The 24,227-nt window shown below is 42.3% G+C and overlaps 1 protein-coding gene across 3 annotated transcripts in view; it reads right to left on the bottom strand.

Annotated features, from left to right (window-relative positions):
* The window catches only part of ETS1 (ETS proto-oncogene 1, transcription factor), a 138,950-nt gene extending 121,020 nt beyond the window's left edge, over positions 1-17,930 (bottom strand). Inside the window, exons 1-2 of one of the 3 annotated variants that reach the window (XM_061406412.1) lie at positions 17,861-17,930; positions 3,315-3,397 (exon numbers count right to left, since the gene is read on the bottom strand). In XM_061406412.1, the coding sequence (XP_061262396.1) occupies positions 3,315-3,383 (69 nt within the window). In that variant the 5' untranslated portion in view covers positions 3,384-3,397; positions 17,861-17,930. Of the gene's footprint in view, positions 1-3,314; positions 3,398-17,856 lie in introns of all 3 variants that reach the window. The other 2 variants (XM_061406409.1, XM_061406410.1) reach the window with 2 other exon arrangements.
* Positions 17,931-24,227: the final 6,297 nt, after the last annotated feature.

Raw genomic sequence — 24,227 nt, forward strand, 5'->3', positions numbered from 1 at the left:
CACAGCCCATATAAGTACCTGCAAACGTCACCCCCTCCCACACAATGGCCAGACAACTTCCAGAAGTGTTGTTTCCCTGCCTCCCCCACTGTGACATCACTCCCTACATGAAGGTCTCCCAGGAGGCTGACCTTCCAAAGGGAAGAACTTGTGTCCTGCTTTGCTCCAAGGGACCCCGAGGCAGATAATGTGTGTTCTGCATACAATGGCCCTTACCCGAGAGATGGGATGAATTTTGCAACTGTTGCTGTGATTATTTTAAGCCTACTCCTGGTACAGCAAATAATCAAATCATACTAATGCCAGCTCCAATTCTCAATCAAGGACTCTGAGACTGAGTGGTCTTTGAGGGTCTAGAAAATATTTGTGTCTTGGTTTAGAAGATTGTTTCTTAGACAACTAAAGCAGTCTGTTTAGCAGAAACCCTCTTTCTGCTGAATATGGTCTCACTTTTTTTTTTTTTTTCTGTTTTAAGATTTCCCTTTCAAACACAAGGAGTTACACTCAGTACCAGGCTTCCCAAGTGGTTCAGTGGTAAAGAATCTTCCTGCCAATGCAGGAGATGCGGGTTCAGTCCTTGGGTCAGAAAGATACCCTGGAGAAGGAAATGGCAATCCACTCCAGTATTCTTGCTTGGAGAATCCCAAGGACAGAGGAGCCTGGAAGCTACAATCCCTGGTCAGACACAAATTAGCAACTAAACAACACACAGTACTACCCCTCCTTCAAACCAGATCTTGTGTCCATTCTAGAGCACACCTTCTCAACCTTTGCACTACTGACAGTTGAGGCTAGACAATGCTTTGTCATGGGGAATTGTACTGTGCAGTGTAGAATACTTAGTTGCAACCCAGACCTCTCTCCTCTGGATGCCAACAACATCCCCACTCCCCAAATTCTGACCATCAAAAATATCACCAACAAAATCACCCCTAGATTTAAAAAATCCACTGGTTTTCCTTTTACCCTCAAACTTCCCATTCTGGGATAGCTTCTCTTCCTGGTGGCCCAGGCTAACTAATGCAGAGATCAGGGCGCCAGGCAGGAGGACTTGGTTGATTGGATTAAGTACAACTGGTTGAGCTTCAGACGACAAGACTCCAACAGAACTGAGAAGACTCAGGTGCCTGGGAAAGATTCTCGTCTGGGAAAGTTCATGAAGCTGGGCTCACTCCTCCAGGAGATCTGATTGGGACTGAAGGTATGAGGTTTGCTAGTTTTTCTGCTAACGCCCGGGGCTGATACTCTATAGGTGATTTACAAATTCTTTCACTGTCGTTATAGCCCAGCCCGAAGTTGCAGGTTATCTGTCAGAACTAGTTCACTGAACTTGAGCTTGGATCCATCAACTTTATTTATCTAATTTTTTAAAGAAAGAAGACAGACGAAGAAGGCAGAGGACTTCCTGGTTGCTCAGTGGTTCTGAGAAATTTGCCCAACTAGCTCCAGTGGTGGAGAAACTGAGCCCCAGAAAGAAGTTGTGAGCGAAAGTACTGTAACAATAACATAGCAATTTGCTTACGTAACTTTCTACTTTTACCCAAGCAACTCTGAAATATCGTATTGAAAAGAATCCCAAGGGTTGATAATGTTTTTCAGATATGGCTGTTGGGGGTGGGGATAAATGAGTTCTTTGTTTTGAAACCAGTGGAAACAATTCAAAATGCATTAAAAATACCAAGTGTATTCAGTTGAGGGTGGGGTCTTTAGTTGAAAAGACACACTTAGAGTTGTTTTTTAGTTTTTTTCCATCTCATACAATTTCCAGATGCCCTGTCTAGGATAACTTAATGTTATACCTGCAACTTATGTACTTGTACTGCAATTTATTTCAGTGCCTAAAATATAATAAATACAAATTTGCATGGCATTGCTAAACAAGTTATTAATCTTATTTAACTGGATTACAGTATTGGCAAAGAGAATTAACGTAAGCTGCTTTTAAATCCACTTTTCCAAGTCAGTGACACAGTGTGCCCTGGAATCACAGTATCCTTATTTAACAAATCTTTACACTATCATTTTTGAGAAAGATTTAGTGTCATTTGTGCTGACCTTAGATGATAACTTCTTCGTAAGAAGCAGAAGCAGTCTTTTCCCTGGCCAAGTCTCCAGCCATATGGACCTTAACAAGTCCCTCAGCAATTTCTACTAAGCAGAATGGAGTGATTTTTGGTCTGAACTTGTGTGTGTGCGTTTTAAATATATATTTCTGATGTAAATTGCACTCTAAACATTTCCCTGATTCCAATTTTTTAAATATAGTGAATGGTGTTTATATGGAAACAGAAGCCACTTAAAAAAGAAGAAATATGTGTCACACAACAGTCAGGGAAGAAAGATGTATTCATCGCTCCTTGAATGTGGAATAGCTTTTTAAGTAATTATTTTTCTAATATTACAGATTAAAACACATCAAATCTTTTGACAATTATAGTGAGAGGTCATGGCAAACTGAAGGGTACCAAGGTTCAAAACTCTGCAGAGGAGGCAGAAAAGCACTCTGGTCAATTGGTGTCTATTTAGACCGACAAATGTATTTGGAAGGATTAACGCTAAACTTATCTGTCCATTTCCAGAGTAAGTAGTAAATGATGGCCACCCCTGTAAAAATACACACAAAATTTAGAATCAACTGTTAATGATTCATCAGCTGCTATTAAAAGTTCACTTCACAGTGGAACTGATGAATGATGGCATTTGGGGATCTTTCACACATCATATTTATAAGGAATTTAGCTAAATATTTCTACAGATCACCATGTAACTTGGGTAAAAGCCTTCTTCCCTAAGAGCAAAAAACTTTATTTAAAAAGGAATTTTAAAATTCCTCTTAGCCCTCTTTTTCTAGGACTCAGGAATTTTCCCTATCAACTTGTCACACTTTATTTCCAGTTTCAAATTCTGTGATTAGAAAAACTTGTATATTTTAGCTTATGTGTATGAGGACCAAAACAAGCTAAATTATGCTAAGAATAGGTCTAAGGTACATCAACGTGCAAAAAATCTTCAGCAAATGAACTGAGCTGTGAAAAATCACCTGGCTTTAAACACTATCCAAGTTTGAGTCGTATTCTCTGCAACACAAGCATGCTAAAAAATCTTCCTTAGCAAATCCATCAGTCTTGGATGTTTCACTTTATGTGGTGATGAAAAGACAGATAATCTGGCAATGTAGTCCCTCCAAAAGATGTAAAGCTGATTCCAGCTTGGAGTTGGGTTCTGGCTGCTTCTATCTAAGAGAGATCAGAGAGCAGGAGACCCAGGGAGGGGAGGATGGGGCCTGGGAAGGGCCGGGGAAGAGTCCTACTTACCAGCACTGCAGGTCGAGCAGCTGAATAGGTGGCAGGGCCACTCACTGAAGAATCCACAAAGTAGCTCATCACGCTGTCAGCACCTGCGTGGGAAAAAGCACTCACTGAGCTGCTGGGCAAAGAACATGTATGGATGAGAAATCAAAGAAGGCCTCGGATCAGATCTCCTTAGAAGCATCGAGGTCACTTGTTTGTGTTACGGAGAAAGAAATGAAAATGTAGAAAAACAAAGAGGGGGTTTCCCTGGTGGTCCAAAGGCTAAGAATCTGCCTTCCAAAGTAGGGGAAGCTGGTTCGACCCCTGGTCAGAAAACGAAAATCCCACGTGCTTCGGGGCAGCTAAGCCAAGCCACCACAGCTACTGAGCTCGAAAGCTGCAACTCAGACAGGATGAAGCCAAATAAATAAATAAATATTTCAAAAGATAATTATAGAAAAACAAAGCGACCAACAGGGAGCAAGGCTGACTCCTGACTGCAAGATAGCCTGAGTGGTGGTGTCTGCTGCAGACAGTTAGCACTCAGAGACCACAAAAAGACCCTTTAGAGGGCTTCTGGGCAGGAATGGGTCTCTTAAAGTCACATTCCCATCCCTGTATCTCAGTCCCTCCACCCCCGACCCCGGCCTGGCTCTCCACATGCAGTGTGGCATTTATCAACTGGTGAAAGACCAAAGAGAGAAAGGGCAGGAGAGAGGAGGGGTGGAAAACCTTTACTGAGAAGGCATGACAACCAGGACCCCGACAGATAAGCAGAGAGAAGCCCCAGAGGGGAATGCATGTTACCCATCTTCACAAAGGAGAAGGGCTATTATTAAATAACTGTTGTTGAGAGCCATTATCTCCATTCAAAGTCTGAATGACCATCACACTTGAGGAGTGTTCTGGCTAAAGGGATTTTGCAGCTAGCTGTCAATCATTGGAAAATCATTGATATAGCAAACATTTCTGTTGATCCAAACATTCTCTAAAGTACACTAGTCCATACGCTTTCATGAGTTCAATATTACACATTTTAAAAAATGTCTTTCTTGAATGATTTAGAAGATTAAATTCCTCGGTATGTCATTCAGAGGCCAAATTCCTATTGTTAGGGAGTGACATTTGAGTTTCAACTTATCTCCTTTCCACTTTATATTTGTCCGTCCTTTCCCTTTATTCTTGATGACAATTAAAGCCACTGACCTCCTTTCAAGAAATATCAAGAATAATGTAGGTCTTATGCTCAATTTGCAACTCTGTTCACCATACAGCTTGACAGCCAATGAGCGTGTACATCTTCTTTCATATGAAGTGTATGAAGTGTATAACATAGATAAAGTTCTACACTACAAAATTGTACTGACCAAGGCCTACCATCACACAGCAACTACTTTCACACAGTTGAGAAAAAAGTTAAAAATCTTCTGAAGACATAACTTATCCCAGAACTGTGCTTACTGAGTTTAACTAAAACATCACCTGTAAATGATGTCTTTTCTCCCAAAAAGTAGGATGCAATCTAAATAATATTAATTTAAAAAATGTAAAATAGCTAAGGGTAACTATGCTCATCAAGCTTCCCTGGTGGCTCAGCAGTAAAGAATCCGCCTGCCAGTGCAGGAGGCATGGGTTCGATCCCTGGAGAAGGAAACGGCAACCCGCTCCAGTATTCTTGGCTGGGAAATCCCATGGAGAGAAGAGCCTAGTGGGCTGCAGTCCATGGGATCACATAGAGTCAGACACGACGTAGCAACTAAACAACAGTTATGTTCATCAAGATGTTGTTTTCTAGTTTTTTCAGGGACTTGATTGCAAAAAAAAAATGGCTCCCAGGAGGAACTCCCAGGTGGTAGAGCTGAAGAGTTGGAAAAGATCGAATTACTCTAGTCCAAGGACACTGTTCCCACCTGGAGCTGGAGCCGTGGTCCCCTAGTCAGTGTTTGCATCTAAAAACAGTGCTGCTGCTGCAGCTGCTGCTAAGTCGCTTCAGTCATGTCCGACTCTGTGCGACCCCACAGACAGCAGCCCACCAGGCTCCTCCATCCCTGGGATTCTCCAGGCAAGAACACTGGAGCGGGTTGCCATTTCCTTCTCCAATGCATGAAAGTGAAAAGTGAAAGTCAAGTCGCTCAGTCATGCCCGACTCTTAGCGACCCCATGGACTGCAGCCTACCAGGCTCTTCCATTCATGGGATTTTCCAGGCAAGAGTACTGGAGTGGGGTGCCATTGCCTTCTCCATCTAAAAACAGTGAGCAGCTACCAAATATCAGATTCTGCACTAGGGAAGAGGGCCTGGTCCTAATAAGTCATCAACCACCCTCAATTCAATTATATCTACTCATAGACGAGATTTAAAAGTTGACAACACAGATTGTGTCATACTGATAATGGCTTAACCAAGATCTGATTCCTTAGGGAAAAGTTGCCCCAGCCCTCCAGGGCCCCGAAGGGCAACCTAAACCTTAGGAGATGTCCAGATGTGGAGAGTGCTGCTTTGTGTAAGCCATCTAGCCCTCAATTTCCTCCAGAAAGCCCCCGGGGTCCCCTGAGTCATCACAGACCTCAATTATTTATTCAACAGGCACATCAAGGCTTCCTCTGCCAGGAACTTGTTAATCATTCAGTAAATAGCGACTTTGTGCCTCCAGCATGCTCAAGACACACAGGTAAACAAAGACCCCTCCCTCGTGGACCTTATGTTCTATCTGACTCAGGATAAAGCTGAGAGGGATGGATCTCCACCTGCAGGCAGTGGAGGAGACAGGCTCACGGAGAACTGGAATACAAGATGACGAGGAGTTTACCTATAATACCGAAAACAGTTCTGCCAAAGCCTGGGGAATAGGAAGCCATGGAGGCTGCACAGTGCACTTGGCCTTATGGATGGTCCCGAGACTCCACGAACAGGCGCAAGTCTTTGCCCTTCTGAATTCTTGCCGGACTTAGACATTTGTAAAAGAAATGCTTTGGGGATCAGCCGCCTTGTCCTGAAGCCTAGCTCAAGGCATCAAAAGCAACACTCTTCCTCCTACCAACCTTCCAGGTAGCTGGGAAAAAGGTTTAATGGAAATGTGTTTTCTCTTTCCGGTGGAGAGAGAGAGTGAGTAACGCTGTGGCCCCACACAGGGTCCAGCCTGAGCTGGGCTGAATTCATGAAGCTTCACTCTCTGTGACTGACACTCCCTTGGGTAGAAGACTTTTGCCCACAGAGGAAGCTGGAAAGAGGGAGTTGCCAGGGCTCTGGAGGGCTCTCATCTCAGGAAATAACTCTGGGACAGAAATGGATGACCGCTTCATTATTTTTTGGAGAAAGAAAAAAGAACCCTCCCTGTTTCCACTTGTAGATGGTGACAGAGACCAGCTGCTGTAGACGTAAATCCTTTCAGAAAAAGCACAAGGACTGTTTGGGTAAAAAAAAAAAAAAAAAAAAATGACATGTTGGCCAAGGAGAATTCCCTCCTACATGACAGCTATTTGGATATCGGCTGGACCAACGTTTTTGTCTTGGCATTATAAACATTTCTGCCTAAACACAAAACAACTGTGTGAATTCAGCTTTACTCCCCAGCCTAGAGGCATCCATGGGCTTGTCTGAATGCAGAAATGGTTTGAATTCTTGGTAACAGAGGGCAGAGAAGAGCTGAGCTCACTTCCTTGAATGGGAGCCGCAGTGCCCAAGCAGCCAAGCAAAAGTGTCTGCAGCGACTTTGTGCTCAGGAGGCAGTGGGCTCCTAGCTTTGGCCCACCCCAGCCTCCAGGCCCACTGCAGCCCCACTGCTCACCACCCCACCGCCCTAGCCCACCACCAGCCCACCAGCCACCTCGCCTGTCCATCCTCACCGCCCTGGACTTTCAGGATGAAAATGGGCACACCATGCAGAGGGGGGAGAATGCAGCAGTTTGGTTTATGTGGGCATCTTGCGTCCAATAAAATGCTTTGGGACTCTGGGAGTCCTTGCTTCTTCCTAAAGCATGTGATGGCCTCTGGAGTCCCGCCCTCCACAAGTCCTGGACACAGGCTGGGATCTATAGGCTGACACTTGCTTCCATTTGGGTCACTCCAGGCGCAGGTTGAGTGAAACACAGAAGGAAGGGAGGCGAGGGACTCAGAGGGGTGTTTCAGGCCAAGGCAGCAGAAGAGCAGGGAACCCCAGGGAGACCAGGCTCAGTGGAGGCTGAAACCAGTTCCCCTCAACTCTGTCCCCTGCTCTGCTCTGCTTCTAGGTGATAACTGTGATGTCACTTATGAGTTTTCATTGAGATTATTATTTTGTTGTTGCTGTTGTCTTTGCGACCCCATGGACCACAGCACCCCAGGTTCTCCTGTCCTCCACTATCTCCTACCCATGGACTGCAGCACACCAGGCTACCCTGTCCATCACTATCTCCCAGAGGTTGCTCAAATTCATGTCCAATGAGTCAGTGATGCTATCTAACTACCTCAACTTCTGCTGCCTCATTCTCCTCCTGACCTCAGTCTTTCCCAGCATTAGGGTCTTCTCCAATGAGTCAGCTCTTCACATCAGATGGACAAGTTATTGGAGCTTCAGCTTCAGCATTAGTCCTTCCAATAAGTATTCAGGGTTGATTGCCTTTAGGATTGACTGGTTTGATCTCCTTGCAGTCCAAGGGAGTCTCAAGAGTCTTTCCAGTACCACAATTTGAAAGCATCAGTTCTTCAGCCTCAGCCTTCTTTATGGTCCAACTCTCACATCCGTACATGATTACTGGAAAAATCATAGCTTTGACTATATGGACTTCTGTCAGCAAAGTGATATTTCTGTTTTTGGGGTTTTTTTTTATATTTCTGTTTTTTAATATACTTTTTAAAAGCCAAAATTATAGTGCTACCAACAAACCCACTGTGATTTAAATTTGACCTTGCCCTCTGGTCTTTGTGTTAGTATTCTAGGTCAAGAATTATGGCTATAACATACCCAGGGTAAAGAAACTACACATGGTGAATACAGAAGTATAAGAAAGCTGTCACAGAAAATACAGATGATGCAGGTTTTCCCTTTTTTTTTCTTTTGCAAGTTGTGCCTGATTTAAATAGATTTGCAATAAATATTTCCCTTAATATCAACAATTTAGAGTTCCTATAAATTTATATTCCAAGCATACCCTGGAACGCAGGAGAAAAAGAATTTGGCTTCCAATAGGATTAGTCATTCAAAAGATACTTTCCCTAAACAACAGCACTTTTGCCAAACTAAGGGCTTCCCAGGTGGCTCAGTCGGTAAAGAATTCTCTTGAAGGGCAAGAGACCCAGGAGACGTGGGTTCGATCCCTGGATCGGGAAGATCCTCTGGAGAAGGAAATGGCAACCCACTCCAGTATTCTTGCCTGGAAAATCCCATGGACAGAGGAGCCTGGCAGGCTACAGTTCATGGGATCACAAAGAGTTGGACATCACTTAATCAAAAAAACAAGTGATAGGGAGACTTGTTCCAACCCCCTGCCCCATCCTTCTCTAATCCCTGATTTAGATAATTTGATAAAGCTTTCCCAATATTACTGATACATTACAAAAATTCCTAGGCCTCAATATGTAAACTTAAAACTACAATTATGTAAAGTTTAAAAATAAAATAAAATTTAAAAAAAAAATAATAAAATAAAGACTCAGGCTGAGCGTTACCTCTTCTAGGGAGCATTCTCTAAATCTTCTTGTCAATTAGATGGACGTTCTCGATCTTCAGGTTTGGGATTCACTTTCACAATGTACCTAACAAAGTTCAGAGTGCTTCCTTCATCATAAGTTTCTGATTCTGCGTCATAAGTTGCTAGAGGGACTGTGTCTTTTTAGCTGACACGTTGCATTAACAGATGTGCAATATGCTTGCCAACTAAATGAAGAAAAGACCTGTATGTGTATATAGTTAACATACACAAGAGTTATGTCTCAGTGCCTGAGTATTCCCAAGATAGCAAAGATATCTCCGAGACAAAGGAAAAAAGGGATATCACCTGTGATGATGTGTCCATATGCAATTCTGAGGTTAGATTTCTTCAGTATTAACTGCAAGCAGGATCATATTCTTCTCTGAACTAATGGACATAGCCCATTGATGAGTGTATCGTCTCCCATTATTTTCTTTCTAATTCTCATGAGAAGTCCATTTGTAGTTTTCAAATCTTTTAAGACGTTCTCTTCCTTGATCTGCCAATGTAACAAAAGCTACAACGTCTAATTCTCCAAGAACTCAACTGTAAGCAGATTTAGATAGCTGAACAAGCCTCAGTCCCCCAAAGAAACTGTGGTCACCATAAGCAGAAAAGAAATGGGTAAGAATTGAAGATGGATTCTTTCTGTCACTCCTAATTCTTTATGAACCTGATTTTCTTGACTGAGTATTACAACTGATGGTAATAAATATTCCATGTTATTTCAAGAGCCAGAACCGGCCCATAAAGACTATGTTCTGATCCATGGGTTACTAGCTTCTGCATCTTAAAGTCAATCCACTGATCCTTTCACTGAGTTCACGAAGCATCAACTCACAGATTAATGAACGTGTCAGTCTTGTTTCTCCCCAACTTCACTGCTAATGAGTCCTCCAACTCTTACTTGAAAACAGGCTTGAAAATGACTCATATCCATCTCCTATTTCTCTGAACAAGTCTCATCTTCTAATTAACTATAACGCTCTCAGGTTCTGTATGAATTGACACAGCTCAACCAATCTTTCTTAGAATACTAAAAATGAACTCCTGTTATTATAATATTACAAAAGTCATTCACTAACATCTCCTGAAAGGAACAGAATATAGGATGGTTTTTGTCTGCTGAGCTGTGATAATCAGGGGCTAATAGTGCCTTGTAGACCATTTTATATTTCCTCCTCCTGGAAACAAATATCTCTCCATTACTCTGCTGGGATGGTGCTGTCAACAGAGGCAGAAGGGGGCATCTCTCGTAAACCTCAAGGGAGTATGTTAAAACCTGCCCGCTCGTCTATGTCTAGGAATTTTACGAGCACAATGCCCGTCTTAAGTCTCTGAAACTTTCCGGAAACTAAGGCTCTGCTCTTTCTAGTATGGGAACATCCTCTGCAAAACTAAAGGTGACATTGAATCAGCTGTCTGACAATAAAAGTGCCTACAGCCTTGTCCTCAAATGGCATTCCTCATCCTCTATCGAATCCTGAAATTCAGAAAATAACCATGGTTGTTCTTCAGACATACTCCAGTGCCATGCGTGTAGTAGGCACTCAATAAACAACTAAATAAAAAATTGGGATTTGCATCATTCAGAACCCTGTGGCAAAATGAGGGTTTGGCTAACAGAATCAGATAAAGGTAGACTCAAGGATAATTACAGGCAAGATATTAACAGTGAAATGTTCTTCTTCAGAGCTTTTACTTTTGGGGTAGAATCTAAGCAATTACATTGGAAAGACTGATACTGTATCTGAAGCTCCAATATTTTGGCCCTTGATGCTAAGAGCTGACCCACTGGAAAAGACCCTGATGCTGGGAAAGATTAAAGGCAGGAGGAGAAGGGGACAACAGAGGATGAGATGGTTGGATGGCATTACCGACTAAATGGACATGAGTTTCAGCAAACTCAGACGGTGAAGGACAGGGAAGCCTGGTGTGCTGCAGTTCATGGGGTCGCAAACAGTTGGACACAACTTAGAGACTAAACAACAACTACAAAAGCAATTACACGGAAAATCTATATTATAAGAGCAAGAAAACTATTATAGTAAATTTGGGAAAGAATAAACGTGTGAAATATTATCAGGACCAAATTATATTTCATACTATTGATGTTAATTATTTGCAAGAGAAAGTTATGAGTGACAGCTGTTTCTTTTTGTCTCCAAATTTACATGCATGCATGTCTGTGGCCATACCACCCTGAACGTGCCCGAGCTCATCAAATTTACATGCCTGCCTCCAAAAGTACATGAATAACAAACATTTTTAGATTAGTCCTAAACTTTGAATGAACAAAATGAATCTCAAATATGGCCAAAAAAAAAAAAAGGGGGTGGGGGATTTGATGTAGTTAGCTAGTATTGACCAGCTGCATAGCCCTGTATTAGATGCTATGGTAATTCCCAGGATGAGACTAAATCACTTTTCTTTCTTATATAGTTATTTTTCTAGTTGATGAGACAATTATAAGACCTTGTTACTCAACAGTACAGTGGTTCCTCTCAGACCAATAGCATGGACAAGCACTTGGGAGCTAGGAGAACTACAGAGCTCAGGTTCCATTCCAAAAAGATCCATAAGAACATTAAAGTTTGAGAAATGCTGGTGAGCCTGGTAGGCTGCAGTCCATGGGGTCGCTAAGAGTCGGACACGACTGAGCAACTTCACTTTCACTTTTCACTTTCATGCATTGGAGAAGGAAATGGCAACCCACTCCAATGTTCTTGCCTGGAGAATCCCAGGGACGGGGGAGCCTGGTGGGCTGCCATCTATGGGGTCGCACAGAGTCGGACACGACTGAAGGGACTTGGCAGCAGCAGCAGCAGCAAGTGATATATTATGGGAACATAAAAGATGAAGAGATGACTTCTGGAAGGATGCTGAAGGAAAACTTCAAGAGGAATTGGCATTGAAATGGGCCTTGAAAAATGGGTAGCTAGAAGTATGCACAAAGACTCAGAAATAAGAAAATGGTAGATTAGAGAACAAAGAATAACCCAATAGTCAAATGGATTGTAGGGAAGTGGGAGATGAAATTGAAAGACCCTCTAGGGCAGATTACCAAACTAAAAGCTTGGACTTTTTTTAGTATAGCTATAGATCTAAATAGCAATAGTAGTAGTAAACTTAACTTATTAAGTTGTATCCACTATGTGATATACAACTGGTATATCACATAGTGGAATATTACACAGCAATGTAAAGGAAAGAACTATTGATACACCGAGCAGCATGAGTGAATCTAAAATAAAGTAAGCCAAATGAAAGAAGACTACCTACTATATGATTCCATTTATATGATATTCTTGAAAAAGAAACACCATAGGGTCAAAGAACATGGCCTGGAGGTGAGAAGAGGATTTGACTATAAAGAAGAATAAGGAAATTTTTTTTTGAATGATGGAACTGTTTTATATCTTGATTGTAATACATTGATTTATATATTATAAATACTTGACTTATACATTAGCCAAAATTTGTAGAACTATACACTAAAAAGTGTGATTTTTACTCTTTGCCAATTATACTTTAATTTTAAAAAAAGTGTGCTGGGGGAAATATAAAGTTATAGTACTAAAAAATTAGATTTTTTTTTTCCTAAGAAACTGGAAACAAAAATGAGTAAGCTGGAGGAATGATGTGAAGCATCTTGGCTTCAAGGACAGCTATAGCAGAGGTCATGGTATATGCGATTCTTGGCCACATTGAACCCAGAGAGAGCTTCAAGCTAAAATGTCAACTCTAACCCCATAGTGACTGCCAAAAAAACCCCCAAGGAGCCTAGAAGTTTAAAGAACTACTTTTCAACCTACAGCACGTGGAGTTATGTTAGATATAATCTAAAATTTAGATATGGTTCTGGCTCTCAAGAAGCTCTCAACAAAACTGAGAGATGCCGTAAATATAGAGATAGCTATTGAGAGAACAATGAATGAGTGGAGCCCGGAGAGTTTTAATAATGCCCTTTAACACTGAACGAAGCACACCAGCTGCCTTCAATCTCTCAAATCCAGCGAGCAACTTCTTGGACTATATCTGATGGTCATTTTTCACGGTGGGGTTTTATTTGTTCTATTGCCCAAATTGTAAGTTTCAAATTTCTCAGCATACTGCTAAACAGCTTCCTGGCATGCTTATATAAAGAGGGATTTGGTAAAGTCAATGAATTTTAGAGTTGGAAAAAAATCTCATCAAATCTGTCCATTTTTTATTTGAATGAACTGAACCCAGAGAGGTTAAGTGTTTAGCGGAGTGATAAAGATAGATAGACTGTGGTTGACTGGGACCTCCTTACTGAGTGCGTGTGTGCTTGTGTGCTAAGTCGCTTCAGTTGGGTCTGACTCTTGGCGACCCTATGGACTGTAGCCCACCAGGCGTCTCTGTCCACGGAATTCTCCAGGCAAGAAAACTGGAGTGGGTTGCCACGCCCTCCTCCAGGGGATCTTTCTGACCCAGGGATCGAACCCATGTCTCTTCCATAGGCAGGCGGATTCTTTACCACTAGCACCACCTGGGAAGCCCTTACTGAGAGAGAAGACAAATTTCTTCATCTCACAAAGTCTTTATTTCCTCAACTGTAAAATGGAAAACATAATACCAACCCTTTCAGGATTACTGAGGAGGGTTATATAAAATGAAACCATTTTACACATGATAAAATGGTCAATAGATAGTGGCTATTATTACCACTGTTTTATTACAGCGCCTGGCACTAGTAAGCATTGACTAATTAATAATAATTGTGGTTTTTTACGGCAGAGGTTATTTATTCAGATATTAGAAGCAGAACCCAGATGGCCAATATACCTTATCTCTTTCTAAAAAGACTTGTATTTAAATAATCAAAATAGGATTCCCTCCCATAATCACAGGTTGAGTAGCCTTAGCCAAGAATTTCACAAGAGAAAAGCACCACAATTTCAGTTGAATGGCAGTCTGCTTGTACCATTGTTATGCATAAAACCAAGAAGTAAGCAGTTTTCTTACCTTGGGGGAACAAACAGGCTGAAAGCTTGCTTAGCACATGGGGGAAATATCCAGCTTCCTTTGATAGAAATGTGAATCTTATGTGGCCTTACACTTTGGCAACGAGATATAAATGTAATCAAGTTGTAAGCTGCTGTGAGAAACACCGCAAGAGTTTTTGTTTGTTCTACTTTTTACAACTTTTTTGTTTTTGTTTTTGCTTTTGCTTTTAAACCGTACTTTCCAACCCAATTTACATAGCAATCACCTAGGAATCACCTGAGAATCAGGTTTCAAGGTACAGCCAGACGGTCTGCATTTCTGACAAGATCCCCTGCGATGCTCATTTTGAGCAACGAGGCAGTGTCCGGACTCCCTTGGTTAAATTCAGGAGTGGTTACAACAAGGTGTTTGGAAGGCAGAGCCCACTGAGGTACAGGCAAGAAGAGTCTGGGCCACAAGCTGAGCAGAGGTTTGGTTGTTATCTTAGTTGCCTTGCAAGCCCAGCCAGGGAGAAGGTGCAGCCCAGGAGCCGTGCCTCCGTCCTAAGCCCTGTGCCAGGTGAGGGCGAGGGCAGCATCTGACAGGGCTTCCTGCCTTTCCTAAGAAGCCAGGGTTTGAGTTACTTCACCTCGAATGTCAAGAAACTGATCACTGCTCTTCCCCTATCCAGAGGAATCCTTTTGGCTTAATGATCACTAGGAGCTCCAAAGGGCACTATATTTTTCATATTTTAAAAGTATTTATTTGTTTATTTGACTGCACTGGGTTGCAGCATGTGGGATCTAGTTTCCTGACCAGGGATAGAACCCAGGCACTGGGAACTCTGAGTCTTACCCACTGGACCACCACGGAAGTCTTATTTTATGCACGCTGAACTTAAATCTTATGGAAATTGTTTGCACTATGTTTCGCAACTCTTTGAAGTGCCATCAAAATTTGTTCCAAGAAATTCCATCAAAATTTGTCCCAAGAAGAAGGATCAAGAGAGAGATTTACTAATCTTGTCAACTAGACCTTGTAGCATTGCTTCAGAGTCAGTGTCTTCCTAACAATGAATCATTAATTCATAGATTCTCCTTTGGAAAAGAAGCGTAAGCCATGGTATTCTCCCAGAAAAATCAACCATTGGGCTAAGCAGAAAAACTTAGCCTGAATTTGTATACGTGCCTCAAAGTTACTAGGTTCCTATGAGACATGACTCTAGCCACAGCTCTGCACCCATATGGTTTTGGTCCTTTTTAAAAAAAAAAATTGTATTGGAGTATAGTTGCTTAATGATGTGTTCATTTCTAATATAGAGCAAAGTGAATCAGTATATGTATGTACGCCTTTGGTTCTAATCAGGTCTCACCACCAACCAAATCACTCTGAGTACCAGCCTCAGAGTCCTCATCTGCTAAATGGGAACAAGCGTGCCCACCTCACGGACTTCATTGTAGGTTAAAGAAGCAGCCAGCCCGTGCAGAGCACAAGGGCCCCAGGACATGCCAAGTGCTCATGAAACTTCATGGGTGATTATCCTTCCTCTAGTGAAGTGGAGAAGACAGGTATTACACCCAGAGAATCATCAGGATTAAAAAGTTGAGTTCCTTACAGCTGCATTTGCAGTAGAGCGTGGACAAACGAGATGCCAGGGCAAATAAATGAGTGGTCTTCGTACCTAGGTTGGTGCAGGAATGAAGATTCTCCTCAAATGTCACTAAATAGCTGTCCACCACACTTATTGTGCTCAAACGCTAAGTATGTTTTCATTTCTGAAAAGAAGGGGAGAGAGAAAGAGAGAGAGGTGGAAGGTGGAGGTGGGCGGAGAAGGAGGGAGAGGAGGAGGGAAAGGATGTCCCAGCTCCCTTCTGCTGTTTGATGCAGAAATGGGAGTTTTGAGTGGGTAATTAGAGAAGGAGAATTGCTGTAAGAAACAGTTCTGTTCACCAGTCAATAAAACCAGGAGATATAGCAGAGCCTGAATTATCAGTAAGAAATCAAGCAACACTTTGATGCCATCACTGAAGGACCTGGCAGTGCCAACAATGTGTTTCCGGAGCATTTGTCTGCCCTCTGACTCACCCTCCCTGGGGACCTGGCACCCACACACCCAATTTGTTACAAGGTTACTTCAGACTCTCCCTCAACCTTATTGGCACTATTTCCATTCTTCAAAGCTCTAGGCTGTTTACTTCCATTCTCATGAAGTAGGTGGAGCACAAATCATCAGTCACAGTTTTTTCAGTGTTCCCATTTTAGAGAGGAAGAAAAGAAAGCACAGTCTCATCAAATTACTTGTTCTCAGTTCCAAAGCCAATCTCTAATAGACCAAAGCCTGCACCAGTGCCAGTTCTGACCCCTTCCCCTCTGAACTCCATTATCATCCGAGGCAGGCAGTTGGCCCAGATCCATGCTTTCAACGCGTCCTCCAAGGTCACAGGTGACCCCGTGTTGAAGGGTTACACCCTGCTACCCACCCTCCCCCAGGCTCTGCTCTGGGACCTCCCTGCACCCCTAATAACCGGCACCTCCGTGTAAGCAGCTCTCTCTGGGATCAGGCTGCCCACATCCTCAGCGGCGGAACCAGGACGGAAGAGACGGCCTGGCTGCCTTTGCTGTTTGTTGTTTCACTCCTGAGTTGGCAAGGATGGGAGTTGTTGATTTACAATTAGGAGCAGCGTGCTTCTTCAAATATTAATATTAATAACGACGATGCTGAACACATGAAAAGGCCTTTTCATCTTCAAAGCACTTTGCAGACATTAACTCATTAGCGCTCTCTCCCCTCCGCTCAGAAACAACAGGTAAGAAAGAATCTCCAATCCCCCCCGCCCCTGCCCGGCCCATGCCTGCGGAAGCAAAGAGGTTTCTCTTTAGATAAAAAGAAGGTGTTGCCGTCCAGACTTAACAGCTGTCGAAAGAGTCAGAGTGCCAGGCGTTTTACAAATCAAATGGAGCTGCCAGAGTTGCCATTTCAGAACCTGGATTTCCCGTTGTTTAACAAATATCTCTCTTTTCAGTTGCACAGGAATAGTATGAAGTAGGAGGGGAAATGGCCTTGTGATTTAAAAAAAAAAAAAAACTTACCCGAAAGGTGATTAGGAAAACCTGCAATCAAATGCCTTGGTCTCGGTAACCTAGCATCTTTTGAACAGTTCGCCTACATGAAACGCAACTTTAAAAGGGGGTGATAGAGATGGTTTCATAACAGATGAAAAGCCCCAAACAAAATTATATTGCCAGATATAAAAATCACCAATGGAAGAGGGTGGCCATCCACACCCCCCGCTGTGCGCAAAGCTGCCCAGGGATTCAAGCTCTACGAAATACCCACTTTGACTTTCAAACTCCTCCTGCCACAGGTACAGTCCAAAAGAAGATGTACAGTCCCTTGGAAAACTGAGTCACGAAACAGGTAAAAAAAAAAAAAACACCAAAAAGCCTAGTCTGATTTGCAAGACTCAAACCTGTAACAATTTTCTCACAATGTAAGCAATTCATGAAGCTGATGAGCTTAAAAGAAAATTTTTCCAAAATTTCAGAAGTAAAACAATGGCACACTAGGAGTCAAAGAGAAAAAAAGAAATAAATGTCTACATGTAACTACAGCTTTATTTCTTTGGAAGCTCTCCAAGATGTGAAGAAAATTCAGTTTCTGACAAGTAATCGGCGAGTGTCTAAAATGTTCGTGATTTTGCTCTTATGAAACAGGAGAAAAGGAGAGACAGTCTTGATTTCAGACTATTCTAACAAGGTTAGGGAGTATTTTTGAAAATGGTTCTTAAGCAGTTGAATGAAAAATATAGAAAAATGTGAAAAGAGAAAGAGAATGCCGCTTGTATCCTTAAAGTCCCCATCAATTTACCGGTTAATTCCACCAAATACACACACACAAAAAGGAAAATGGACCGCAAAGTTTTAGGCAGAAACTCACACCGCACTCACTTACTACTTTGCCGGAGAGACTGTGTGAAGAATGGGTCCAGAGTGAGCTCCCTCAAAGTCTACGGTCTCTTCCCAACTACCTGCGGGAATCCTCTGCTCCGAGGCTAAAGAGGATGCAGGGACCATAATGTTCCTAATAGAGCGGCCTCCTTAAATTGGGGGGTGTGGTCAAGCCTAGAAAAGCTGGAAAAAAGGCAGTGTTCCACGGGCCCCTTACTCCACGAAGGCAGCCACTAGGATAGGCTCCGTGATCTGGAAGGAAACGCAAATCATATTACTTATTGAGAAAACTCCAGATCACACCTTAACTCATACCATTGGAATTGCCCTTCAATTAAAGGTAATTCAGCCACGGAGAGTAGCCTGGAGAGATGTGAACTAAAAAGAACTCCTGCAATGGGATAACTCTCAGCGTTTGCTCTAGCTTTAGATTTAGTCTCTACTGAATATGTGAATATTCATGACTCACATTTCTTGACTTTCTCAATGGAGACCCCATTTAACCTAGACGAGGGGTCAGGAGAGAGTTGTAAGGGTCAGGGCAGACTGGCAGAGAGCAGACTGTCTACCACCCCATCACCAGCTGAGCTTATCTCTAGGAACCAGGCTTTATCTCTAGTAACCTGATGTGAAATGTGATGTTTCCTAAGGAAATGAATATAACTCTATGGAAGCCAGCAGACCAAATAGAGAATTGGGAATTCTGAAACTAAGCTAAGTTACCCTCCATATAAGAGTGGTTTTAGGTGATCTCTAAAATAGATTAGTTACAGTGACTCTGATTCCTAGTCCATGGTACAGGAATAAAAGGGCAGAAATACTGATATATTCCTCATTTAGAGAAAATCTAAACAGTGTGAAACTCTTCTTCTAGGTGAAAATACACAGATTCAGAAAAATATTACAATGTAATATCATTTCTCTGTTAGGATTATTTCATTACAGATTTTTTTTTAAGTCAGTATTTGGCTGCGTAATTTAAGGCTTTTATCCTAAAAATTTCCATTTACTTTGAGGAATGGATGGGAGTTAAAATGTGCCATGGTTGACTCCTTGCCCTTTCTAAGGAAGACACAAATGCTCAAGTTTGAAAACTATGAAAGTATAGTAAATGTCCTTCCTAGGGCAACATTATCTTTATCCTTTGTTGTACAAAGGCAGCAGTGCAATGAAGATGGTGTTGTCATGAAAACAAGATTTTTCTGCTTATCGTTTGCCTTTGCACATTCAGTGACTTAGAGGAGAGAAGAGATAGTGGAACTGGTTCAGCTTTAATAAATATCTGTGCTAGGCACTGTGATAGGCATGGGGGGAAACGTCAAGTTCACACTGGAGTGGGAAGACAGCCACATAAATTGATCACCTCAATCAAGTGTAACACATGCTATGAGAGCATCTGTGAAGAGAGCGACAGAAGCTTCAGCCTGTGCCCTCAAGCTCCGTCAGCTCCAGCACACTGTATCAAAAGCCCATGTATCAAAAGCCCCGTATCAAAAGCCCATGGCCAACTGAACCAGTCACAACCAATTATAATTGTATTCACTGTATTTGCAAGAGAGTTTTAAAAGAGAAAACAGTGTACAGAAGACCTGGATTCTTGCCTTATGTGGGTGTACAGTGTGATTTTTGAAGAGCTCTGGAGTCTGGCATTGTCTACACACAGTTCACATTAGACATCAACCCTTCAGAACCTAGGGCCATCCTCTGCCCCTGTGTATCAGGGTGGCCAAGAGCATAAGCTAGAAATCTAAAGAGCAGAAAATAAGCCTCACACCTGCTGAAGATGGCCTGGAGATGACCTAGGAGAGCAACAAGTGTTACCAAACAAGTGTTACAAACTGATGCTATAGCATCAGATGAATCTATGCAGCAAAGGAGTGAAGGGAGACCCTTACCTTACCCACTATGTAAAAGTTAACTCAAAGTGGATCAAAGACCTAAAGAAAAGCTAAAACTATAAAATCATTAAAGGAAAACATAAATGGAAACTTGATGACATTGGGTTTGGTAATGATTTATTAGAATCACACCAAACGCACAGACAAAAAAAAAATGATAGACAAGTTGGACTTCAACAAAATTAAAAATGCTGGTATTGATACATAAAAGAACACCATTAACAAAGTGAAAAGGCAACCCACAGAATGAGAAAAAATTTTCAAATCCCTTACAATTTGGATTACAGAATATGTAAGGAACACTTGCAACACAATGACAATAAGAAATAACTCCATTAAAAAGTGAGCAGAGGACTTGAATAGATATTTTTCCAAAGATATACAAATGGCCAATAATCACTTGAAGAGATAGTTAACATCACCAGTCACTAAGGAAATGCAAATCAGAACCACAATGAGATACCATTTCACACCTATCAGTCAGTTGAGTCAGTTCCGGATGTGAAATTTGATATATTTCACACCTGTATCAAAAAAACAATAAAATAAATGACAAGTGTTGGTGACAAAGGAAAGAAATTGGAAGGGTTGTTCATTGCTGATGAGAATGTAAAATAGTACAGCCACTATGGAAAACAGTATGGTGGTTCCTTATAAAATAAAACACAGAATTGCCATTGGATCTAGAATTCTAACTCTAGGTATATACTCAAAAGAATTGAAAGCAGGGACTCAAACAGATATTTGTACACTGATATGCATGTCTAGTCAAGGCTATGGTTTTTCCAGTAGTCATGTATGGATGTGAGAGTTGGACTGTAAAGAAAGCTGAGCGCAGAAGAATTGATGCCTTTGAACTGTGGTGTTGGAGAAGACTCGTGAGAGTCCCTTGGACTGCAAGGAGATCCAACCAGTCCATTCTGAAGGAGATCAGCCCTGGGATTTCTTGGGAAGGAATGATGCTAAAGCTGAAACTCCAGTACTTTGGCCACCTCATGCGAAGAGTTGACTCATTGGAAAAGACCCTGATGCTGGGAGGGATTGGGGGCAGGCGGAGAAGGGGACGACAGAGGATGAGATGGCTGGATGGCATCACTGACTCGATGGACGTGAGTCTGGGTGAACTCCAGGAGTTGGTGATGGACAGGGAGGCCTGGTGTGCTGTGATTCATGGGGTCCCAAAGAGTCGGACACGACTGAGCAACTGGACTGAACTGAACTGAACTGATGCATAGCAGGATTATTCACAATAGCCAAAATGTAGAAGCAACCCAAATGTCCTTTGACAGATGAATGGATAAACAAACTTTGGTCTACACAAACAATGGAATATTATTCAGCCTTGAAAGGAATAAAATTCTTCAACCTGCTACAACATGGATGAGCCTGGAGGACAGCATGCTAAATGAAGTAAGACAGACACAAAAGCACAAACATGGTATGATTCCACTTACAAGAGGTATCTAAAATAATCAAATTCATAAAAACCAAAAGTAGAATAGAGGTTACCAGAGTCTGAGGGAAAGGGGGACTGGGGAGTTAGAGTTTAACGGAAACAGAATTTCCAATCAGGATGGTGAATCTGGACCTGGAAGATGAGGATAGTTAATGCCACCAAACTGTGCACTTAAAATGGTACATTTTAAATTATGTATATTTAACCAAAGAAAAAATATATTAATATATATACTATCCTGAAGGAAAAATGTATAGCATTAGGGTTAAGAAGGCCTCCACAGAGAAAAGGTGTTCTCTGCCACGTGGACGGTACAGGGCAAAGGTGAGTGACCCTCATAAGAAGAGGGTCTTGGCTCACAGGAGGAGCACAGCTCACCTTACACAGAGTCCCCAGCTTCATCATCAGTCCAAAGGGAGCCAATGACACCAGCCCAAATGCATGCACGAGATTGTCAAGATTACTGTATTATTGGATGATTATGGAAACAGTAAGCTGAAAAAGCAATACTGATTGTTCTTTTCCATGCTCTGCAATATTACATTCTACAAAGAAGGACCTTGGTTGAGATGATTATATGGTTTAAAATCTTTAAGAAAAAAATTAAAGCCCAGCACCTCAGGGACATGTATCCATTTTGGCTCCCCTGTGAAAGATTTATATTAAACGAATCATTTACTCAGAAATGGACTCACAGACACAGAGAGCAGACTTGTGGTTTGCCAAGCTGAGCGGGAGGGATGGATCAGAGTTTGGGGTTAGCAAATGCAAGCTATTACATAGAGAGCAGATAAACAAGGTCCTCTGTATAGCACAGTGTGTGATGTGCTCAGACTCTCAATATTGTTCGATTCTTTTATGACCCCACAGACTGTAGCCCGTCAGGTTCCTCTGTCCATGGGATTTCCCAGGCAAGAATACTGGAGTGGGTTGTCATGCCTTCCTCAGGGGATCTCCCCACCCCGGGAATCGAACCTGTATCTCCTGTGTATCCTGCATTATAGGCAGAATCTTTACCCACTGAGCCACCTGGGAAGTCCATAAAGCACAGGGACCTATACTCAATATCTTGTGATAAACCATAATGGAAAAGAATATGAAAAATAATATATATATATTTTATAACTGAATCACTTTGCTGTACAGCAAAAATTAACACAACATTGCAAATCAACTATAAAGAAATAAATTGTTGGCTTCTTTGAAAGAGTATCTTCATACCCTAGTCTAAAAGATGATAGGTTCAATGTCATTTAGACACAGTTGGAATAGAGCCTGAATGAATCTAGAATAATTACCATCAAGCTCTTTACTGTTTTTACCGTGAAGAAATCTTTTTTCCTTTTCTCAGTATGACAAACTATACTGAAAGTTGAAAGTGAAAGTCACTCAGTCAAATTCCACTCTTTGCCACCCCAGGAATTATGCAGCCCATGGAATTCTCCAGGCCAGAATACTGGAGTGGGCAGCCTTTCCCTTCTCCAGGGGATCTTCCCAACCCAGGGATCGAAACCAGGTCTCCCACATTGCAGGCGGATTCTTTACCAACTGAGCCACAAGGGAAGCCCAAGAATACTGGAGTGGGTAGCCTATCCCTTCTCCAGTGGAACCCTGCAAGTTAGTATCTCCTAAGAGGAAAAATGTGGATTTAAATTCTGAGAAACTTAGACTTCCCAGGATGTTCAACCCTTCCACCATCAACCTTCTCACCCTCCCACTCCAACCCCTCAAATGTAGGAGCGCCCTTCAGAGTGACCTACTTCGATTCTTTTAAAAATTTTATACTGAATCGTAGATGATTAGCAACATTGCGCTAGTTTCAGGTGAAGAGCAAAGTGATTCATATAGATGTATCTATTCTTTTTCAAGTTCTTTCCCCCTTTAGGTTGTTACAGAGTATTGAGAAGAGTTCCCAGTGCTATATTGTTGGTTATCTATTTTAAATATAGTGGTGTGTGCATGTCATATACAGTGATTCTTTATATCCATTATCAGCACATAAAAAGGAGTAAGTTCCGAATTGAACAATGGCGTTCAGTTTAATGAGAAACAAAATGAAATCGCCCTTTATTGCCTTCACATGTTATCTCTTCTTTCCTTCCAGCTCCCTTGGAAAAACTTTTGATGCTTCAGAAGGCTCCATATACGTAGGGAAGCAGTATCTAAATGAATTACGAAAACTGAGGAGGCGTAAAACCCAGAGACCTGTACAAGTGCAGTCGTCACCAAAGACGGAGGAGGCCGCAGACTCTAAGATGAAAAGGAAGCGAAGAGCAGAGAAGCCTTGTCTATTCACACCCCAGCTCTGGGACTCCTTATCCTGTACTCTGTAATGAATCGATCTCCTTTCCAGGATCAGACGCCAAGCCTTTGTCTTGCGCCAGACACATCAGCAGTGGCCCACGTACGTGTGAGCGCACATCTGGCTCCCAGGTGCGGGGCCTTCTGTGGGCCAGGGAGCCTGTGGAGAGGCTGGGGTTCTTGGCAGAGTGATATGAGGGTGGGCCGCTCTATTAGGGCTTGAACCAGCTTTCTGTCGTTTCCTAGCTCTCAACAAGGTACTTGACATTTTGGGGGTGGGAGAGGAGCCCCAGAGGGACACCCTGCAAAGTAGCTTAGATAAAGCTGTGGAACATGCTTCTCGTTCTGGTTCTCTTGGACCCACCAAACCTCCTTTAGATTCCGAACTCACAAAGAGCCAGCATGGACGGTTGCAGGATACACTAGAGCCCACTGGAAACCCATCTCGAACCACCTCCTTCTTTGACTCTATTCCTTGCTCTGTAATTTTGTCACTCGGCCCCCATTCCCTTCTCCCTCAAAATACCTTTACTTTTTCCCTCTGCCAATCGAACTCCTGCTGCTGCTAAGTCACTTCAGTCATGTCCGACTCTGTGCGACCCCATAGACGGCAGCCCACTAGGCTCCTCTGTCCCTGGGATTCTCCAGGCAAGAATAATGGAGTGGGTTGCCATTTCCTTCTCCAATGCATGAAAGTGAAAAGTGAAAATGAAGTC

Source organism: Bos javanicus, chromosome 29, assembly GCF_032452875.1.
Source record: "Bos javanicus breed banteng chromosome 29, ARS-OSU_banteng_1.0, whole genome shotgun sequence".
In the NCBI taxonomy this organism is placed as follows: Eukaryota; Metazoa; Chordata; class Mammalia; order Artiodactyla; family Bovidae; genus Bos; species Bos javanicus.